The sequence below is a fragment of the Pseudorca crassidens genome, chromosome 16 (genome assembly GCF_039906515.1).
Source record: "Pseudorca crassidens isolate mPseCra1 chromosome 16, mPseCra1.hap1, whole genome shotgun sequence".
Taxonomy (NCBI): Eukaryota; Metazoa; Chordata; class Mammalia; order Artiodactyla; family Delphinidae; genus Pseudorca; species Pseudorca crassidens.
In genome coordinates, this window is record NC_090311.1 from 45,613,920 (window position 1) to 45,632,797 (window position 18,878).

The 18,878-nt window shown below is 39.9% G+C and overlaps 1 protein-coding gene across 2 annotated transcripts in view; it reads right to left on the reverse strand.

Annotated features, from left to right (window-relative positions):
- Positions 1 to 18,430, reverse strand: part of ZFAND4 (zinc finger AN1-type containing 4) — a 72,668-nt gene extending 54,238 nt beyond the window's left edge. Inside the window, exons 1-2 of one of the 2 annotated variants that reach the window (XM_067710204.1) lie at positions 18,301 to 18,430; positions 3,684 to 3,984 (exon numbers count right to left, since the gene is read on the reverse strand). In XM_067710204.1, coding sequence (XP_067566305.1) covers positions 3,684 to 3,945 — 262 coding nt within the window. In that variant the 5' untranslated portion in view covers positions 3,946 to 3,984; positions 18,301 to 18,430. Of the gene's footprint in view, positions 1 to 3,683; positions 3,985 to 17,847; positions 18,225 to 18,300 lie in introns of those variants that run through there. The other variant, XM_067710203.1, reaches the window with a different exon arrangement.
- Positions 18,431 to 18,878: the final 448 nt, after the last annotated feature.

Sequence of the window (18,878 nt, forward strand, 5' to 3'; positions counted from 1 at the left end):
AAAAAAGTACAGGGACGGATACAATTTTATTTGTCAATTATACCTCAATAAAACTGAGGGAAAAAGAAGTAAAGGGATGGAAAACGATATATTATGCTAATGCTAATCAAAAAAAAAAGCTAGAGTAGCTATATTAATTGCAGACAGAACAGGCTACAGAGCAAGGAAAAATATCCGAGATAAAGAGGGGCATTACCTAGTGATAAAGGGGTCAGTTCTCCGAGACGACATAATCCTTAATATGTATGGATACAATCAGCTATCAAAACTTATAAATTGTATTACAATAAGTAAGACAGTATAATTTTGGCATGGGGGGACACATCAGGTGATTAAGAGTTGTGTGCATATAAAAATGTAAAACATGACAGGTATGAAATTACTTTAGTGAGAAAAGACTAGACTAATTCAATAAGTGGTATTTATATAGCCAATTATTTATAAAGTGAAAAAACTGGATCCCTAGTTGATACTGTATCAGGCAAAATAAAGTAGGTTATATTGAACTTACTCCAAACCATCCCCAAAACGTCAATGGCTTAAGACAAAGATTTATTTTTTGCTCAAGTTACATGTCTAATGCATGTCAGGAGGGCTCTGCTCACTATAGTCACTCAGGGACCCAGGCTGATGGAGACTTCCATTCATAGCTCACTGGCCAGAACTATTAACATGGTCCCACCAACTCATAAAGTTGGCCAGGGAAACAATCCTATCCCATGTACGGAAGAGAAATCTTTATTAGGGAGCGGTAATGCCAATGATTTGATGGCAAGTACAGGGAATCCACTGCCCACGGCAATAAAAAACCAGCTGACAATAATCCCTTACATTTCTTGGAACATTTTTTTCTTTCCAAATTCCTATCCTCTGAGTACCATGTACTCTTCTTCGCAGAACACTACTTTAGGTAATGATAAGCTCCAAAGAATTTTCCTTCTCTGGAAACTCAAGAGAACTAAATTACATCTCCTCCCAAGGGCATGGCTCTTATATCCTTTGGTACATATTGCACTATCTCCACAGACTAACCATTTTCCCCTCATAAAGAGCACAGATGCTCTGCTAAATGCTTTTCATTGAATTCATTTAATCCTGAGGACAACTCTGAACTAGGTACTATTATTAGTCCCATTTTAAATTAGCACAACTGAGGTAAAGAGAGGTTAAGTAATTTACTCAGTTGGTAATCTGAAATCAGGCAGTCTGGCTTCAGTTGCTCCTGTCCCTTCAAGACCCATTTAAAGTCCCCTTGTAGGTACTACAGCCTCATCATTCCTAATCCAGCACACTCTTTCAACCCTTTCTCTGCAGTCCCCTCCATCTACCCTCCTATCTCCCACTATGCTCTAGTTCCCAGCTTCCCAAAAGTTGCCCAAAAGGAAAAGCAGTCTGGCAGGGCAACCATTTCCCTGAAGGATTAAACTGAACAGTGTCACCTCTGCCTTCCTATCCTACCTACTCCATATCCTTTTATCTTGGAGAGTCTTACCCACCATGTTATCCTCAAATGTCATCCTGGGTAGAAATAGAAATATCACCTAGAAAAGGATTAAAATTAATTTTACATGAAGGATGCCCTCTTAAAGCCTCCTGAAGAGCAGAGTGACTATCCCTGCCCACGGGCTGCAAGAAGTTACAAAAGTTTAGAGAATAGGAGGGAAAGAAGGTGTGAGGGCTAGAAGGATGGGGAATGGGAACAGGAATTAAGATCTATTGGCCACTAGTGGTAAGTGCTATGGACTGAACTGTATCCCCCCAAAATTTATATCTTGAAGTCCTAACCCTCAAAGTGATGGTATTCGGAGATGGGGCCTTTGGGAGATAATTAGGTTTAGATGAGGTCATGAGGGTAAGGCCCTTATGGTTGGATCCAAGCCCTTATAAGAAGAGATGCCCATGTGAGGACACAGTGAAAACAAATCTGTCTACAAGTCAGGAAGAAAGCCTCACCAGAATCTAATCATGCTGGTACCCTGATCTCAGAGTTTCAGGCTCTGGAACTGTGAGAAAATAAATTTCTGTTGTTTAAGCCTCCCAGTCTATGCTATTTTATTGTGACAGCCCAAGCAGACAAAGACTGTAGAGATTTTACATATTACCTCATTTAATCTCCCAATAAGTATATTCGTTTTATAAATGTCTAAACTAGGTTTCAACTGTCTAATAACTACAAAGTCATTGCTCTTACCCTATGTCTCCTCCTACAGGGGACAAGTAGCCTATATCTTGGCTCTGGTCCAACTCTGTCAGTAAATTTTTCCCTGGGATGAGCCCCTAATCTTTCCTAAGCCCAAATCTACTCTTCTGCCATTAAGAGAACTAAACAGGATGCCCTCTAGAGTGCTTCTGCTGCACGGAGATTATTCAAAATGCCTGAAAGCAGGAAAAAATGCAGAGATTACTTAGAACACAAGAGGGTTTTTTTTAAATCTTACCGCTCCTAAAAAGATATCATTACACCATCATATAAATAAAAGAGCAGGAAAAGTCAAAATAAACTATTCTGACTCTGTATTTCACCAAATCATTTGGGGACAGAAAAGCTTCATGTGCCATTAATGGGTGTACTGATGTGGTCATTGGACTCAGCTGGTCACTAACTTCAATAGAACTTAGTTACTAGAGGAATACCAAATTTCAGAAACTCAGATACCAGGATCCCTGACTTTACAAAGATAAAAAATTCCAATCCTCCTCATCCTTCTATAATTCTGAACTTAAACTGAGCTGGAGGGCATGCTAGTTTCTACCTTTATATTACAAGCAAGTTCCAGCTGGCTCAAAAAGCAAAGATCCATTTAGTGTTATATGGAAAATTTTCTAGTCTTTACTGGATTTTAACAACTATAAATGGCAAATACCACTTATTTCAGAAATCTGCCAAGTACAAAGAAAAAGACTAATTTTAACACAAAGTAATTTATAACACTTTTCACAAATACGCTAACCACAAAAGAGACATTATACAATATTCAGTATCCCTGCTATACTGAGGAAACTTCAAATCTATGTAAATGTAAACCAAAAACTCTTCCCAGAAAATCTCCACATTAAAAAAAGAAAAAGTAGGGCTTCCCTGGTGGCGCAGTGGTTGGGAGTCCGCCTGTCGTTGCAGGGGACGCGGGTTCGTGCCCCAGTCCGGGAAGATCCCACATGCCGTGGAGCGGCTGGGCCCGTGAGTCATAGCCGCTGAGCCTGCGCGTCCGGAGCCTGTGCTCCGCAACGGGAGAGGCCATAACAGTGAAAGGCTCGCGTACCGCAAAAAAAAAAAAAAAAAAAAAGAATTCACAAAGCACTCTAAAAAAGTAAACAGGGTCAATAAAAGGGAATTCAATTATCACTGTAAGGTAGTTATTGCAGAATCTTCACATCATCATAACCTGTTGAAAAACTATTTTAAAATATTATTTCACACCATTAACATAATGCCAGGGATTTGCTTTGATTCAAAAGAATCTGGTAGAAAGGGAACAGAGTGGGGGAAATGCAGGAATGGAAAAAACAGTTCATGAATTGATAACCGTTGAAGCTGAGTAGGACGTATATAAGGATTCATTCTCCATTTCTTTCTAATTCCATGTATGTTTGACATTTCTCCATAACAAAAGCTAAAAAGTTATTATACACTCTTGAAGAACAAATTTAATCCTCATATCCTACAAAACAAGAAAGACTAGTACCTTCCAATCTTCGAATTTTTGCTTTCACAGAAATAACAGCTTCAAAGCGTGAAACTCTCAGCTCAAAACACGTTCCAGTCAGTGTTTCAATGAAGAGCTCCATGGTATCATAGAAAGGAAGTCTGTAGTAAAATGGTCCCATGTTATCTTCATTGAAGAATGGAGGATCTTTTCTGTTATCCATTACTTTGACTTTTCTAATTCCTCTGGAATATGTTGTAGGCAACTGTATTCCAGTTCTAACCAAATCAGCTTTGAACATTGGTAATATATATCGTTGTTCATGTTTTGAGTTTTGTACCTAAAAAACAAGAATAATGTTTTTTTAACAAGCCTATGTGAAAGTCTCATTCCTCCACAAAGATTTTCTCAACTCTGGCCCATATCAGCCTTCCAGAGAGCCCGGAATTCATTTTAGTGCTTACTAGGCCTAATCCTGAACTTTACACAATTGTCTTTGAACTCACTCTCCCAATTAGAGTGTAAGATTATTAAGAACAGGTATATTTGCTACACTTTATCTTACTAGAGCTCAGCAGTTACTTACACTACATGCTCAACAAATATGTTTTTTTGTTAATGATATTTAAACCAATGAACTCCACATGTAGGTATATATTTGCAAGACTTTGAATAACTTATGCACATCCTTTCCTAAAACACGTAAATTACATTTTATAACCCATACAAAGTATGTTATAGCCATTGTACATCTGAATCACACTGGATAAAAGGAATAGTAACCATCTTAAAAGTAGGATTCACTAAATAATCAATAAGAATTTGGGTTTCCAAAGGTTGTCCACCAGTATAGCACTGAGATGAGGTTAATACTGGTAACAGACATTAGACATAATCTCTACACACAAACATACAATGGCTAATGAATATGAAAGGCAAACACAACCAACAGAAATACTAAAATAAATTCTAAGTGTATAATTAGGAGAATAGGAATAATCAAATTGATAAATTGCTATTAATCAGTGAAAACTTTGAAAAGGCGGAGGGGGCTTGAACTTAAACTAAAAGGACAAATGATACATATTCTTTCTGGAGAAGTAGGTAAACCTTTTCAGTACCTTTATGGCGATATAATTTATATACCATAAAATTCACCCATTTAAAGCCTAAAATTTACTGGGCTTTAGCATGGTTACAAAATTGTACAACCATCACCATAATCATTTTTAGAACATTCTCATCAACCGTAAAAGGAACCTCTTATTCTTTAGACACACTCCTAAATTCTGTCTCTCTCAGCCCTAGGCAATCACTAATCTACTTTGTTTTTAAAATTTTGCCTATTCTGGACATTTCACATAAATAGAATCATACAATATGTAAACTTTTGTGACCAGCTTCTTTCACTTAGCATAATGTTTTCAAAGTTCATCCATGTTCTAAGATGTATCAGTACTTCATTCTTTTTTATTTCTGAATAATAGTCCATTATAAGGATGTACCACGTTACTTATCCAGCCATCAGTTGATGGGCATTCTGGGTTGTTTCCAATTTTTGCCTATTATGAATAATGCTATGAGAACACTCAATTACAAGTCTGTGATAGACATGTTTTTTCCTTTCTCTTCCATATATATCTAGAAGTGGAACTGATGGGTTGTGTGGTAACCCTGTGTTTAGCAATTTGTGGGACTACCATACTGTTTTCAAAAGTGGTCTAAACCATTTTACATTCCCACCAACAATGAACAAGGGTTTGGATTTCTTCACATCCTTGCCAATACATTTTATTGTCTTTTGATTAAAGCCATCGTAGTGTGTATGAAGTAGTGTCTCACTGTGGTTGTGATTTGCCTTAATGACTAATGATGTTAAGAATCTTTTTATGTGCTTAGTACCCATTTGCACATATTCTTTACAGAAATGTCTATTCAGAAAGTCCATACAGATCCTGTCCATTGAGTTATTTATGTCTAACACTTTCCAGATACAAGCTGTTTAACGGATATATGATTCACAAATATTTTCTCCAATTTCATGGGTTGTCTTTTAACTTTCTTGATAGTTTCCTTTGAAGCACAAAAGTTTTTAATTTTAATGAAGCCCAATTTGACTATTTTTCTTCTGTTGCTTATACTTTGGGTGTCATATTTTAAAAGCTTTGCCTAATGCAAGGTAATAACAATTGACCAGTACATATTTTTCTAAGAATTGTATAGTGTAGCCCTTACATTTAGGTCTATAGTCCATTTTGAATTTATTTTTGTGGTTGTTGTACAATAGGGGTACAGATCTATTCTTTTGCAGACAAATAACCAGTTGTCTCAGCACCATTTGTTAGAAAGACTATTCTAAATTCATTGAATTGTCTTGGCACCCTTGTTGAAAAACAGCTGACCATAACCTCAATTCTGTTCCATTGATCTATATGTCTATCCTTATGCCAGTAGCATACTGTCTTTGTAGCTTTGTAGTAAGTTTTGAGATCGGGAAGTGTGAGTCTTCTAACTTGTTCTTCTCTTTCAAGATTGTTGGCTATTCTGGGTCATCTGAATTTCCATAGGAATTATAGGATCAGCTTGTGTATTTTGCAGAAACACCAGTTGGGATTTTGATAAGGACTGTGTTCAGTCTACAGATTAATTTGGATAGTATTACCATCTTAACAATATTAAGTCTTATAATCCATCAACATGCAATATCTTTCAGTTTATTTATAACTTCTTTAATTGCTTTCAACAATGTTTTATAGCTTTCAGATTATACGTTTTGTATTTTAAAAACGTGTTTCTAAGAATTTTGTTCTTTTTGATGTCACTATCAATGAAATTGTTCTTAGTTCCTTTGTCACATTGCTCATTGCTAGTGTATAAAAATACAATTGATTTTAATATATTGGTCTTGTTCACTGCAACCTTGCTGAACTCAGTAGTTCCAGTATTTTTCTAAGTGGATTCCTTAGGATTTTCTACATACAAGATAATGTCAACTACAAACAGAAATTTTAACTTCTTCCTTTCCCATCTAGATGACCTTTATTTCCTTTTCTTACCTAATTGCCCTGCCTGGAATCTCCAATACAGGTTGAATAGAAGTGGTAAGAGCAAACATTCTTGTCTTTTTCCTGTTGTAGGGAAAATCATTCAGCCTCTCACCACGAGTTATGATTTTAGCTGTGGGGTTTTCATAGGTAATCTTTATCAGATGGAGAACGTTCCCTTCTATTCCTACTTAGTTTAGGTGTCAGTTGTCTTTTTTAAATCACAGTGTTAGATTTTGTCAAATACTTTAGTGTCTCAGATGATCATGTGGTTTTTGTCTCATATTCTATTAATATGGTGTATTACATTGACTGCTTTTTGATATATTGAACCAACCTTGAATCAGTGGGATAAATCCATTTGTATATGGTCTGTAATCATTTATATATGTTACTAGATTTAGTTTGTTAGTATTTTTTGAAGATTTTTGTGTCTATATCCATACAAGTTATTGATCTAGTGTCTGGTTTGATATCAAGGTAATACTGCCCTCATAAAATAAGTTGAGAAGTATTCCCTAAAGGTAGGTAGACTCTTGAATGTATTTCAGAATGGGTAAAGCCTCAGAGTGGGGGAAGAATATCTGTAAGACTAGGTGAACAGAATGTGAACACTAGGGCAGTGCAGGAATGAAGAAGAAAAATGGGTGATAAATTTTTTACTTTTTTTTGCCAAAGGATATATCACTGAAGTCACCGCAATTTTCATAACAATGTGATTAAGGAGAAGTTATTTTTTAAAACTTGTGGTTTGATTAATAACCTACATCTCCATTCTATAGACATGATTTTCACAGGTATCTAAAATCTGGATACTAGGAACTTCCCTGGTGGTCCAGTGGTTAAGAATCCACCTTCCAGGGGACTTCCCTCGTGGCGTAGTGGTTAAGAATCCACCTGCCAATGCAGAGGACACGGGTTCAAGCCCTGGCCCAGGAAGATCCCACATGCCGCAGAACAACTAAGCCCGTGTGCCACAACTACTGAGCCTGCGCTCTAGAGCCCATGAGCCACAACTACTGAGCCCGCATGCCACAACTACTGAAGTCCACACGTCTAGAGTCCGTGCTCCACAGCAAGAGAAGCCACCAGAGTGAGAAACCGGTGCACCGCAACGAAGAGTAGCCCCCACTCGCCACAACTAGAGAAAGCCTGTGCACAGCAACGAAGACCCAACGCAGCCAAAAATAAATAAATAAATAAATAAATTTATTTTAAAAAAAAAAGAATCCACCTTCCAATGCAGGGGACACCGGTTTAATCCCTGGTTGGGGAACAAAGATCCCACATACCATGGGGCAACTAAGCCCACATGCTCTAGAGCCCGCGTGCCACAACTAGAAAGCCCATGTGCCGCAACTACTGAGCCCGCACACTCTGGAACCCACACGCCACAACTAGAGAGAAGCCTACACGCCACAACAAAGAGCTCACGTGCCACAACCAAGACCTGATGCAGCCACATAAATAAATAAATAAACATTTTTAAAAAAATAAAAATAGGTACTTGCCTGGTGGTCCAGTGGTAAAGAATCTGCCTTACAAAGCATGGGACGTGGGTTCGATCCCTGGTCAGGGGACTAAGATCCCACATGCCATGGGGCAACTAAGCCCGCACACCACAACTACTGAGCTCACGCACCTCAGCTACAGCCCACGTGCTGCAAACTACAGAGCCTATGTACCCTGGAGCCTGCACGCCACAACTGGAGAGGAGAAAACCCGCATGCCACAACTAGAGAGAAGCCCGTGCACCACAACAAAAGATCCCACATGCCTCAACGAAGATCCCAAGTGCCACAACTAAGACCTGATGCAGCCAAAAATAAACAAAATAAATAAATAATAAATAAATCTTTAAAATCAAGTAAAATCTGGATACAAGACAGACACCTGAAATCCAACACGTCCAAAACTAATCATCTTTCCTACAAACCTCCTTCTTGTCCTACAGTCTCCATCTTGGTAAAGGGTACCACCATTAACCTAATCACTTAAGCCAGAAAGCTAGGAATCATTTTAGATTTTTCTGCTAGCCTCAAGGTATCTAATCCTAACAGTACAACTTAACATTTCTATAATCTGTGACCTTCTCCAGCCACACTGATTAGGACTTAGTTCAGGTCTTCATTAGCTCTTAACTGAGCAACTTTGATAGCCTAGCTATAATCCTTGACACCTGCCCTTCACTCTTCTGATCCATTCTCTAGGATGTCAACAGTTATCTTTTTTAAAAAAAGAAAGTTTAATAAAAACTGGATTAGGGTATCACATCACATAGTTCAGAAATTACTTTACTCTTAATTATCTATAGATAATAGGGGGAAAGGTCACTCAAAGTTCTAAAATTTTTTAATATTTGACTTTAGAATGCACTGGGGTGAAACCATCAATTCAGACTAAATGAGGGAAATGAATCTAAGTTAGCCTAAAGCCTGAATTTTTTTTCCTTTTAAATAAACTATTGTTTAGAGCAGTTTTAGGTTCGCTGCAAAATTAGGCAGAAGTACAGACAGTTCCCACACACTCCCTGCCCCCACACATGCACAGCCTCTCCCACCATCAACAACCTACACCAGAGTGGTGTATTTGTTACAACAGATGAACCTACATTGACACATCATTATCACTCAAAGGCCATAGTTCACATTAGGGTTCATTCTTGGTGTTGCAAATTCTATTGATTTCCACAAATGTATAGTAATGTACCCATCATTATAGTATCACACAGAATAGTTTATGAGTAAAGCCACTATAAACATCCATGTGCAGGTTTTTGTGTAGACGTATAAGTTTTCAACTTACCGGGGTAAACACCAGTGAGTACAACTGCTAGATCTTACAGTAAGGGTATGTTTAGTTTTGTAAGAAACTGCCAAAGTGTCTTCAAAAGTGGCTGTTCTATATTGCGTTCCCACCAGGAAGGAATAAGAGCTCCTACTGCTCCACATCCTCACCAGCATTTGATGTTGTCAGTGTTCTGGATTTTGACCATTCTAATAGGCATATAATAGTATCTCATTGTTTTAATTTGCATTTCCCTAATGACATATGATGTGAAGCACAGTTATCTTTTTAAAATGTAGAATTGATCATGTTATTTCTTAGCTCAAGGTCCCACGATGGCTTCCCACTGTCTACAGAATTCAGACTCCTTAGAAAGGCTCCTAAGATCATGCATCTCACCTTCCAGCCCTATTTTATTTATACACATACCTCATCCCATCCTGCAATATATCTGGTACTTCTATCCTCTAATCATTTGTAACTGCGGCTTCAGAAAACACTGGTCTCTATATCGTTGCTCCTGCTTTCCTCTACTTACCACCATTCCCACACTTGGCTACCTGACAAGCACCTGTGATCTTTCAAGACTCAAGTCGAATAGAAACTATTCCACAAAGCCGTTTACAGTTCCTCCCCTTCACACCCTGACCTCCATCATATATGGCATCCATTACAATCAATTTCATTTTTTACATGACTTTCTTATTCTACTAAATTGTAGGCTCCTTAAGGGAAGGGCATCTGATTTACCACCCCATCACCTAGCACAGTGTTTTGTACATATTGGTACTCATTAAAGGTTTGTTCAATGAAAGAGTAAATAAATATTCATCCTCTCAACTGAGTTTTAGAGCAAACCTGTAATATAGGTAAGGTATTATCCCTGCTTTAGACATGAAGAAGTGTTTGGTTATGCTATAAAAGTTTGTTTGGAGAAATGTTGGTTTCCCATAGGAATCATTACTCATTCCAAACTAACTCCACCAATATTTACGCAACTCATAACGTACAGAGATTTCTGCTACAGTGAATTTTTATAACTCAATATAGTTAATTATATTAATTATATTAATTATATTGAGTTATAAAAATTCACCATAGCTCAATATATAAAACCAATATATAAAATTCATCAATTAACTAGGGAGTATATTTAATATAATTAAGCATAATGAATATAATTAATTAAATAGGGAACCTGAATTGCATTGTGCAGACTGCTAATGTTCCTGAAGATACGGCACCATAGGAAGAAAAGCTATTGCTGGCAGCACAGCTGCTCTGAGTGCTGTTATACTTTTTATCAAAATAATGAGTAATAAATATAATAACACAAAGTAATATGCTAATAATACTGCTGGTGAATTAGAACAAAAAATTTTACAGTTCGTATAGAAACACAAAAGACCCTGAATAGCCAAAGCAATCTTGAGAAAGGAAAATGAGGTTGGAGGAAACAGGCTCCCTGACTTCAAACTAAACTACAAAACTACAGTAATCAAGACAGTATGGTACTGGCACAAAAACAGAAATATAGATCAATGGTACAGGATAGAATGCCAAGAGATAAACACACTCACATATGGTCACCAAATTCACGACAAAGGAGGTAAGAACACACAATGGAGAAAAGACAGCCTCTTTAATAAGTGGTGCTGGGAAAACTGGACAGCTACATGTAAAAGAATGAAATTAGAACACCACCTAACACTATACACAAAAATAAACTCCAAATGGATTAGAGACCTAAATATAAGACCAGACACTATAAAACTCTTACAGGAGAACATAGGAAAAATACTCTTTGACATAAACCACAGCAAGATATTTTTTGACCCACCTTCTAGAGTAACGGAAATAAAAACAAACAAATGGGACTTAATTAAACTTAAAAGCTTTTGCACAGCAAAGGAAACCATAAACAAGACAAAAAGACAACCCTCAGAATGAGAGAAAATATTTGCAAATGAAACAACAGACAAAGGATTAATCTCCAAAATATACAAACAACCCATGGAGCTCAATATCAAAAAAACAAACAATCCAATTAAAAGATGGACAGAAGACCTAAACAGACATTTCACCAAGGAAGACATACAGATGGCCAAGAGGCACATGAAAAGATTCTCAATGTCACTAATTATTAGAGAAATGCAAATCAAAACTACAATGACCTCATGCTGGTCAGAATGGCCATCATCAAAAAATCTAGAAACAATAAATGCTGGAAAGGGTGTGGTTAAAAGGGAACCCTCCCACACTGTTGGTGTGTATCCCGCATAGTGGTTGTATACAACCACTATGGAAAACAATATGGAGCTTCCTTAAAAAACTAAAAATAGAACTACCATATGACCCAGCAATCCCACTACTGGGCATATACTCTGAGAAAACCATAATTCAAAAGAGACATGGGGCTTCCCTGGTGGCGCAGTGGTTGAGAGTCTGCCTGCCGATGCAGGGGACACGGGTTTGTGCCCTGGTCCGGGAAGATCCCACATGCCGTGGAGCAGCTAGGCACGTGAGCCATGGCCACTGAGCCTGCGCGTCCAGAGCCTGTGCTCCGCAACGGGAGAGGCCACAACAGTGAGAGGCCCGTGTACCGCAAAAAAAGAGACATGTATCACAATGTTCACTGCAGCACTATTTACAATAGCCAGGACATGGAACCAACCTAAATGTCCATCAACAGATGAATGGATAAAGAAGATGTGGCACATATATACAATGGAATATTATTCAGCCATAAAAAAGTGAAACTGAGTTATTTGTTGTAAAGTGGATGGACTTAGAGTCTGTCATAGAGTGAAGTAAATCAGAAAGAGAAAAACAAATACGTATGCTAATGCATATATATGGAATCTAAAAAAAGAAAACAATTGGTACTGATGAACCTAGTTGCAGGGCAGAAATAAAGATGTAGAAATAGAGAATGGACTTAAGGACATGGGGTGGGAGGGGGAAGCTGGGGCGAAGTGAGAGTAGCATTGACATATATACACTACCGAATGTAAAATAGTTAGCTAGTGGGAAGCAGCAGCATAGCACAGGGATATCAGCTCGTTGCTTTGCAATGACCAGGGAGGGTGGGAGGGAGGCTCAAGAGGGAGGGGATGTGGGGACATATGCATGCATATGGCTGATTCACTTTGGTGTACAGCAGAAACTAACATAGTATTGTGAAGCAATTATACTCTGATAAAGATCTATTAAATAATAATAATAATAATGCTGGTGACAGTAGTAAAAGACCACTACTTTCAAGTAAAAGCCAAATAAGTGGCTGTATTGCTCAGGCTGTGTCTCTTATATCCTTAATACATTGACATGTCTGTAGGAATAATGACGGAACCTAACCCCTTTTCCTACCTCACTGAAATGACTGCTTTTATAATACAATTTTGGATAATATGTGGATTCTTAAGAACATACTTATCATCCTATATCAAATAAGAATGTACTACAGAATTATCAGTGTCCGTTCCCCCAAAGCCAAGAGCACTCCTATCTACATAGTAAAAGATCTAGCAACAGAGGTCAGGGGTCAGGAATGCCGAACTGAATATTACAGAAATAAAGACATGGGTGACCAGTGCCTGTCCAAGGAATTTAGAGACATAAGATATAAAGACCATTTTTTTCACCACAGTAGTCTTCCACAACAATACCCCAAATATAATAAACAAATGGTGGGAGAAGGTAACATAAAGACAGATTTGGAAGTCCTTCATCTGCAACAAGAATGTACAGAGTAATTATGGGCGAAAAGAAAACTTGCAACCTAGAACAGCACTAATTGCACTGGAACACCACCACAAATTTGGGCCCTAATCAATGCAGTAATTTCCAAAATCCAAAAAGAAGCAAGATTGGTAAGCAAATTCAAAGCTGAAATGTGTGCCTCTAGGAAATAATTATACTTCTCCTCAGCAGTAGAAATCACTGTAACAGAGAGCAAAGTAAGTCTAGGAAATCTAGTTAAGCCAGACTGGAGGACTAGATGATAGCAGAGGGGCAAACGGAAGCTCCAGTAGGCCAAAGACCTAGCCAGTACTAAGGGCGGGGTCCGTGGACACCTTTTTTTTTTTTTTTTTTTAAACATATCACTTTACACTTGGATGAACTCACTGATGTGGCAAGTCTGAATCAGCCCCGGGCTTTTTTTTTTTTAAATAAATTTATTTATTTTATTTTATTTATTTTTGGCTGTGTTTGGTCTTCGTTGCTGCGTGCGGGTTTTTCTCTAGTTGCGGAAAGCTGGGGCTACTCTTCGTCGTTGTGGTGCGCGGGCTTCTCACTGCGGTGGCTTCTCTTGTTGCAGAGCACGGGCTCTAGGCGCACAGGCTTCAGTAGTTGTGCCTCATGGGCTCTAGAATGCAGGCTCAGTAGCTGTGGTGCACAGGCTTAGTTGCCCCACAGCATGTGGGATCTTCCTGGACCAGGGCTCGACCCGTGTCCCCTGCATTGGCAGGCAGATTCTTAACCACTGTGCCACCAAGGAAGCCCCATGGACAACTTATGAAAGTTGTGTTAGAGCATGCTTGACTGAGCAGATTATGGAACCCTATGATGTTGGTAAATGAGGGGCAATGGAGACTCAAAAACAGGATGGAAAATGATACAAGGACAGCTAAAAAATAGAAGAGGAAGAAGAAAGAAGAAGGCAGAGAAAAAAGTACGTCAGAATTTTTACCAATAATTTAAAAAACATGCTTAGCTATTAAGAGTAATGGAGTCAAAAGAATGAAAAGAATTGAGAACAGTCTCAGAGACCTCTGGGACAACATTAAATGCAACAACATTCAAATTATAGGGGTTTCAGAAGAAGAAGAGAAAAAGAAAGGGACTGAGAAAATATTTGAAGAGATTATAGTTGAAAACTTCCCTAATACGGGAAAGGAATAGTCAATCAAGTCCAGGAAGCACAGAGAGTCCCATACAGGATAAATCCAAGGAGAAACACACTAAGACACATATTAATCAAACTATCAAAAATTAAATACAAAAAAAATATTAAAAGCAGCAAGGGAAAAACAACAAATAATATACAAGGGAATCCCCATAAGGTTAACAGCTAATCTTTCAGCAGAAACTGCAAGCCAGAAGGGAGTGGCAGAACATATTTAAAGTGATGAAAGGGAAGAACCTACAACCAAGATTACTCTACCCAGTAAGAATCTCATTCAGATTCGACAGAGAAATTAAAACCTTTACAGACAAGCAAAAGCTAAGAGAATTCAGCACCACCAAACGAGCTTTACAACAAATGCTAAAGGAACTTCTCTAGGCAGGAAACACAAGAGAAGGAGAAGACCCACAATAACAAACCCAAAACAATTTAAAAAATGGTAATAGGAACATACATATCAATAACTACCTTAAATGTAAATGTATTAAATGCGCCAACCAAAGGACACAGACTGGCTGAATGGATACAAAAACAAGACCTCTATATATGCTGTCTACAAGTGACCCACTTCAGACCTAGGGACACATACAGACTGAAAGTGAGCGGATGGAAAAAGATATTCCATGAAAATGGAAATCAAAAGAAAGCTGGAGGGGCTTCCCTGGTGGTGCAGTGGTTGAGAGTCCGCCTGCCGATGCAGGGGATACAGGTTTGTGCCCCGGTCTGGGAGGATCCCACATGCTGCGGAGTGGCTTGGCCCGTGAGCCATGGCCGCTGAGCCTGCGCGTCCGGAGCCTGTGCTCCGCAACAGGAGAGGCCACAATGGTGAGAGGCCCTGCATACCTCAAAAAAAAAAAAAAAAGAAAGCTGGAGTAGCAATTCTCATATCAGACAAAATAGACTGTAAAATAAAGACTATTACAAGAGACAAAGAAGGACACTGCATAATGATCAAGGAATCAATCCAAGAAGAAGATACAACAATTGTAAATATTTATGCACCCAACATAGATGAGGAGCACCCCAATACATAAGGCAAATGTTAACTGCCATAAAAGGGGAAATCAACAGTAACACAATCATAGTAGGGGACTTTAACACCCCACTTCCACCACTGGACAGATCATCCAAAATGAAAATAAATAAGGAAACACAAGCTTTAAATGATACATTATACAAGATGGACTTAATTGATACTTATAGGACATTCCATCCAAAAACAACAGAATACACTTTCTTCTCAAGTGCTCATGGAACATTCTCCAGGATAGATCATATCTTGGGTCACAAATCAAGCCTTGGTAAATTTAAGAAAATTGAAATCGTATCAAGTATCTTTTCTGACCACAATGCTATAAGACTAGATATCTACTACAGGAAAAAAACTAAAAAATACAAACATATGGAGGCTAAACAATACACTGTTAAATAACCAAGCGATCACTGAAGAACACCATACACAAAAATAAACTCAAAATGGATTAAAGACCTAAATGTAAGACTAGACACTATAAAACTCTTAGAGGAAAACATAGGCAGAACACTCTATGACATAAATCACAGCAAGATCCTTTTTGACCCACCTCCTAGAGGAATGGAAATAAAAACAAAAATAAACATGTGGGACCTAATGAAACTTAAAAGCTTTTGCACAGCAAAGGAAACCATAAACAAGACGAAAAGACAACCCTCAGAATGGAAGAAGATATTTGCAAATGAAGCAACAGACAAAGGATTAATCTCCAAAATTTCCAAGCAGCTCATGCAGCTCAATATCAAAATAGAAACAACCCAATCCAAAACTGGTCAGAAGACCTAAGTACACATTTCTCCAAAGAAGATATACAGATAGCCAACAAACACATGAAAGGATGCTCAACATCACTAATCATTAGAGAAATGCAAATCAAAACTACAATGAGGGGCTTCCCTGGTGGCGCAGTGGTTGAGAGTCCGCCTGCCGATGCAGGGGACACAGGTTCGTGTCCCGGTGGGGGAAGATCCCACATGCCGCGGAGCGGCTGGGCCCGTGAGCCATGGCCGCTGAGCCTGCGCGTCCGGAGCCTGTGCTCCGCAACAGGAGAGGCCACAACCGTGAGAGGCCCGCGTACCGCAAAAAAAAGAAAAAAAAAAAAAACTACAATGAGGTATCACCTCACACCAGTCAGAATGGCCACCACCAAAAAATCTACAAACAATAAATGTTGGAGAGGGTGTGGAGAAAAGGGAACCCTCTTGCACTGTTGGTGGGAATGTAAATTGATACAGCCACTATGGAGAACAGTACGGAGGTTACTTAAAAAAACTAAAAACAGAGCTACCATACAACCCAGCAATCCCACTACTGGGCATATACCCTGAGAAAACCATAATTCAAAAAGTCATGTACCACAATGTTCATTGCAGCTCTATTTACAATAGCCAGGACATGGAAGCAACCTAAGTGTCCATCAACAGATGAATGGATAAAGAAGATGTGGCACATATATACAATGGAATATTACTCAGCCATAAAAAGAAACAATATTGAGTTATTTGTAGTGAGGTGGATGGACCTAGAGACTGTCATACAGAGTGAAGTCAGAAAGAAAAACAAATACCGTATGCTAAACATATATATGGAATTTAAAAAAAAAAGGTTCTGAAGATCCTAGGGGCAGGACAGGAATAAAGACGCAGACGTAGAGAATGGACTTGAGGACACGGAGAGGGGGTAGGGGAAGCTGGGACGAAGTGAGAGAGTGGCATGGATATATATATACGCTACCAAATGTAAAACAGATAGCTAGTGGGAAGCAGCTGCATAGCACAGGGAGATCAGCTCGGTGCTTTGTGACCACCTAGAGGGGTGGGATAGGGAGGGTGGGAGGGAGACGCAAGAGGGAGGGGATATGGGGATATATGTATATGTATAGCTGATTCACTTTGTTATAAAGCAGAAACTAACACACCATTGTAAAGCAATTATACTCCAATAAAGATGTTAAAAAAAATCATGGGAAAAAAGTAATGGCATCAAAAGACGTTTCTAAATCAATTTCCAAAACATTTCTCTCCTCCCTTCTGAAAAAGTTCTTAAAACACAACCATCAAAGATGAAAGGGAAGTTAAAGAAGGTAATGCGATAACAGTGCTGAATAACTAATTTCAGTAACTCGGAATCAGCTTTATCGATAAACTCTGTTGTAAAGAACAGCCATATAAGAGCATTTCTTTTAAACTCTTCCTCCGACATAAAGGGAGCTAGCATGTTATGCAGTCCTTAAAAATACCGACTCTTAATGAACCGTTTTTACTAAAGCCTGGAAATATACCTAAGTTTTAAATACAAGCTTCAGAATTATATCCACCACATCATGTACCCTAAACTCTGAAATCAATTTCCTAGCGGGACTGTGAAATCCTTCAAAGCCAACGCCTCCTCGAGCCTTCAGTGTTAGGCACTTGAAGAGAACGGAGTCACCTGCGCAGCCCGTGCTCCTCCAGGATAAACTCCGGCTACCCAGACGCATGGGCCAGATCAGGAGGGCAGCGGTTAGGCTCCGCGTCAGAATCCGCGACTCGGAGGGCAGCACCTGTCGGACGGGGCGGGGCACCCCGCGTCGCGCTCGCGGAAGGACAGAAAGTGAAGGCTGTCTCCTCCGCGAAGACGGCCCACCGCGCCGGTATCGGGGCAGCGGCGGCGACGGAGGGGGCGAGGCCAGGAGGCCAGCGACGGCAGCGCGGCCCGGCTCAGCGGCCCGCGGCCCTGGGCGCCCTCCCCATCCGGCCCGCTTGCCCTCACCGGCTCTCGTCCACTCCCTCGCCCACCCGCAGGCCAGTAAGGAGGTGCGGCCCCGCGAGCGCCGCCGCGGCAAGAACCGAAGAGCAACGCTCAGTGGTCGCCGCGCCCCCGCCCCTTTGTGACACCGCGTACCAATCGCTCGCCGGTGCTCGCGTCGCCCTCCAATCAGCGGGGGCAGGGGCGGGACCTGTCCGCCGGACGCCTGCGGGTGCTCGGGAGCCGGTGCTTCTTTTGCGTTCGGTGGTGGTTGTTGGTTAGGAGAGGCCCGGATGTTAATCCTATATTACTAACAGTGGCCTGCTGACTCCGGCCGAAGCGGGCGGGCTGGAGACCAGTCGCACAGGCTTCTGGGAACGGTGGGGTTGGCCTGTGGCCTAAGGAGAGTATGGACAACACCCTCCCTGACACCAAATTAAGGCGCTCTTAGAGGTGCCCGACGTGCTGCGGGGATAGTCCCCGTCGATGGCCTTCCCAGAGCCTGTGCACTTCCAGTGCGGTCCAGGCCGGCCTGGCTTAAACAAATCACCCTTCCTGCGCTTTACTGACCTCTAACGTTTCTGGTCTCACGTACCTAATCTGAAACATGGGGACATTGCCATGCCTGGTTGAAAGCAAGGGCGAAAGCAAACAAGCTCTGTAGATCTTATCCATTTATTCCTCACCCAATTTACTGAGAATTGTAGAGTTGAAATTGAGTGGGTACCTTGGGT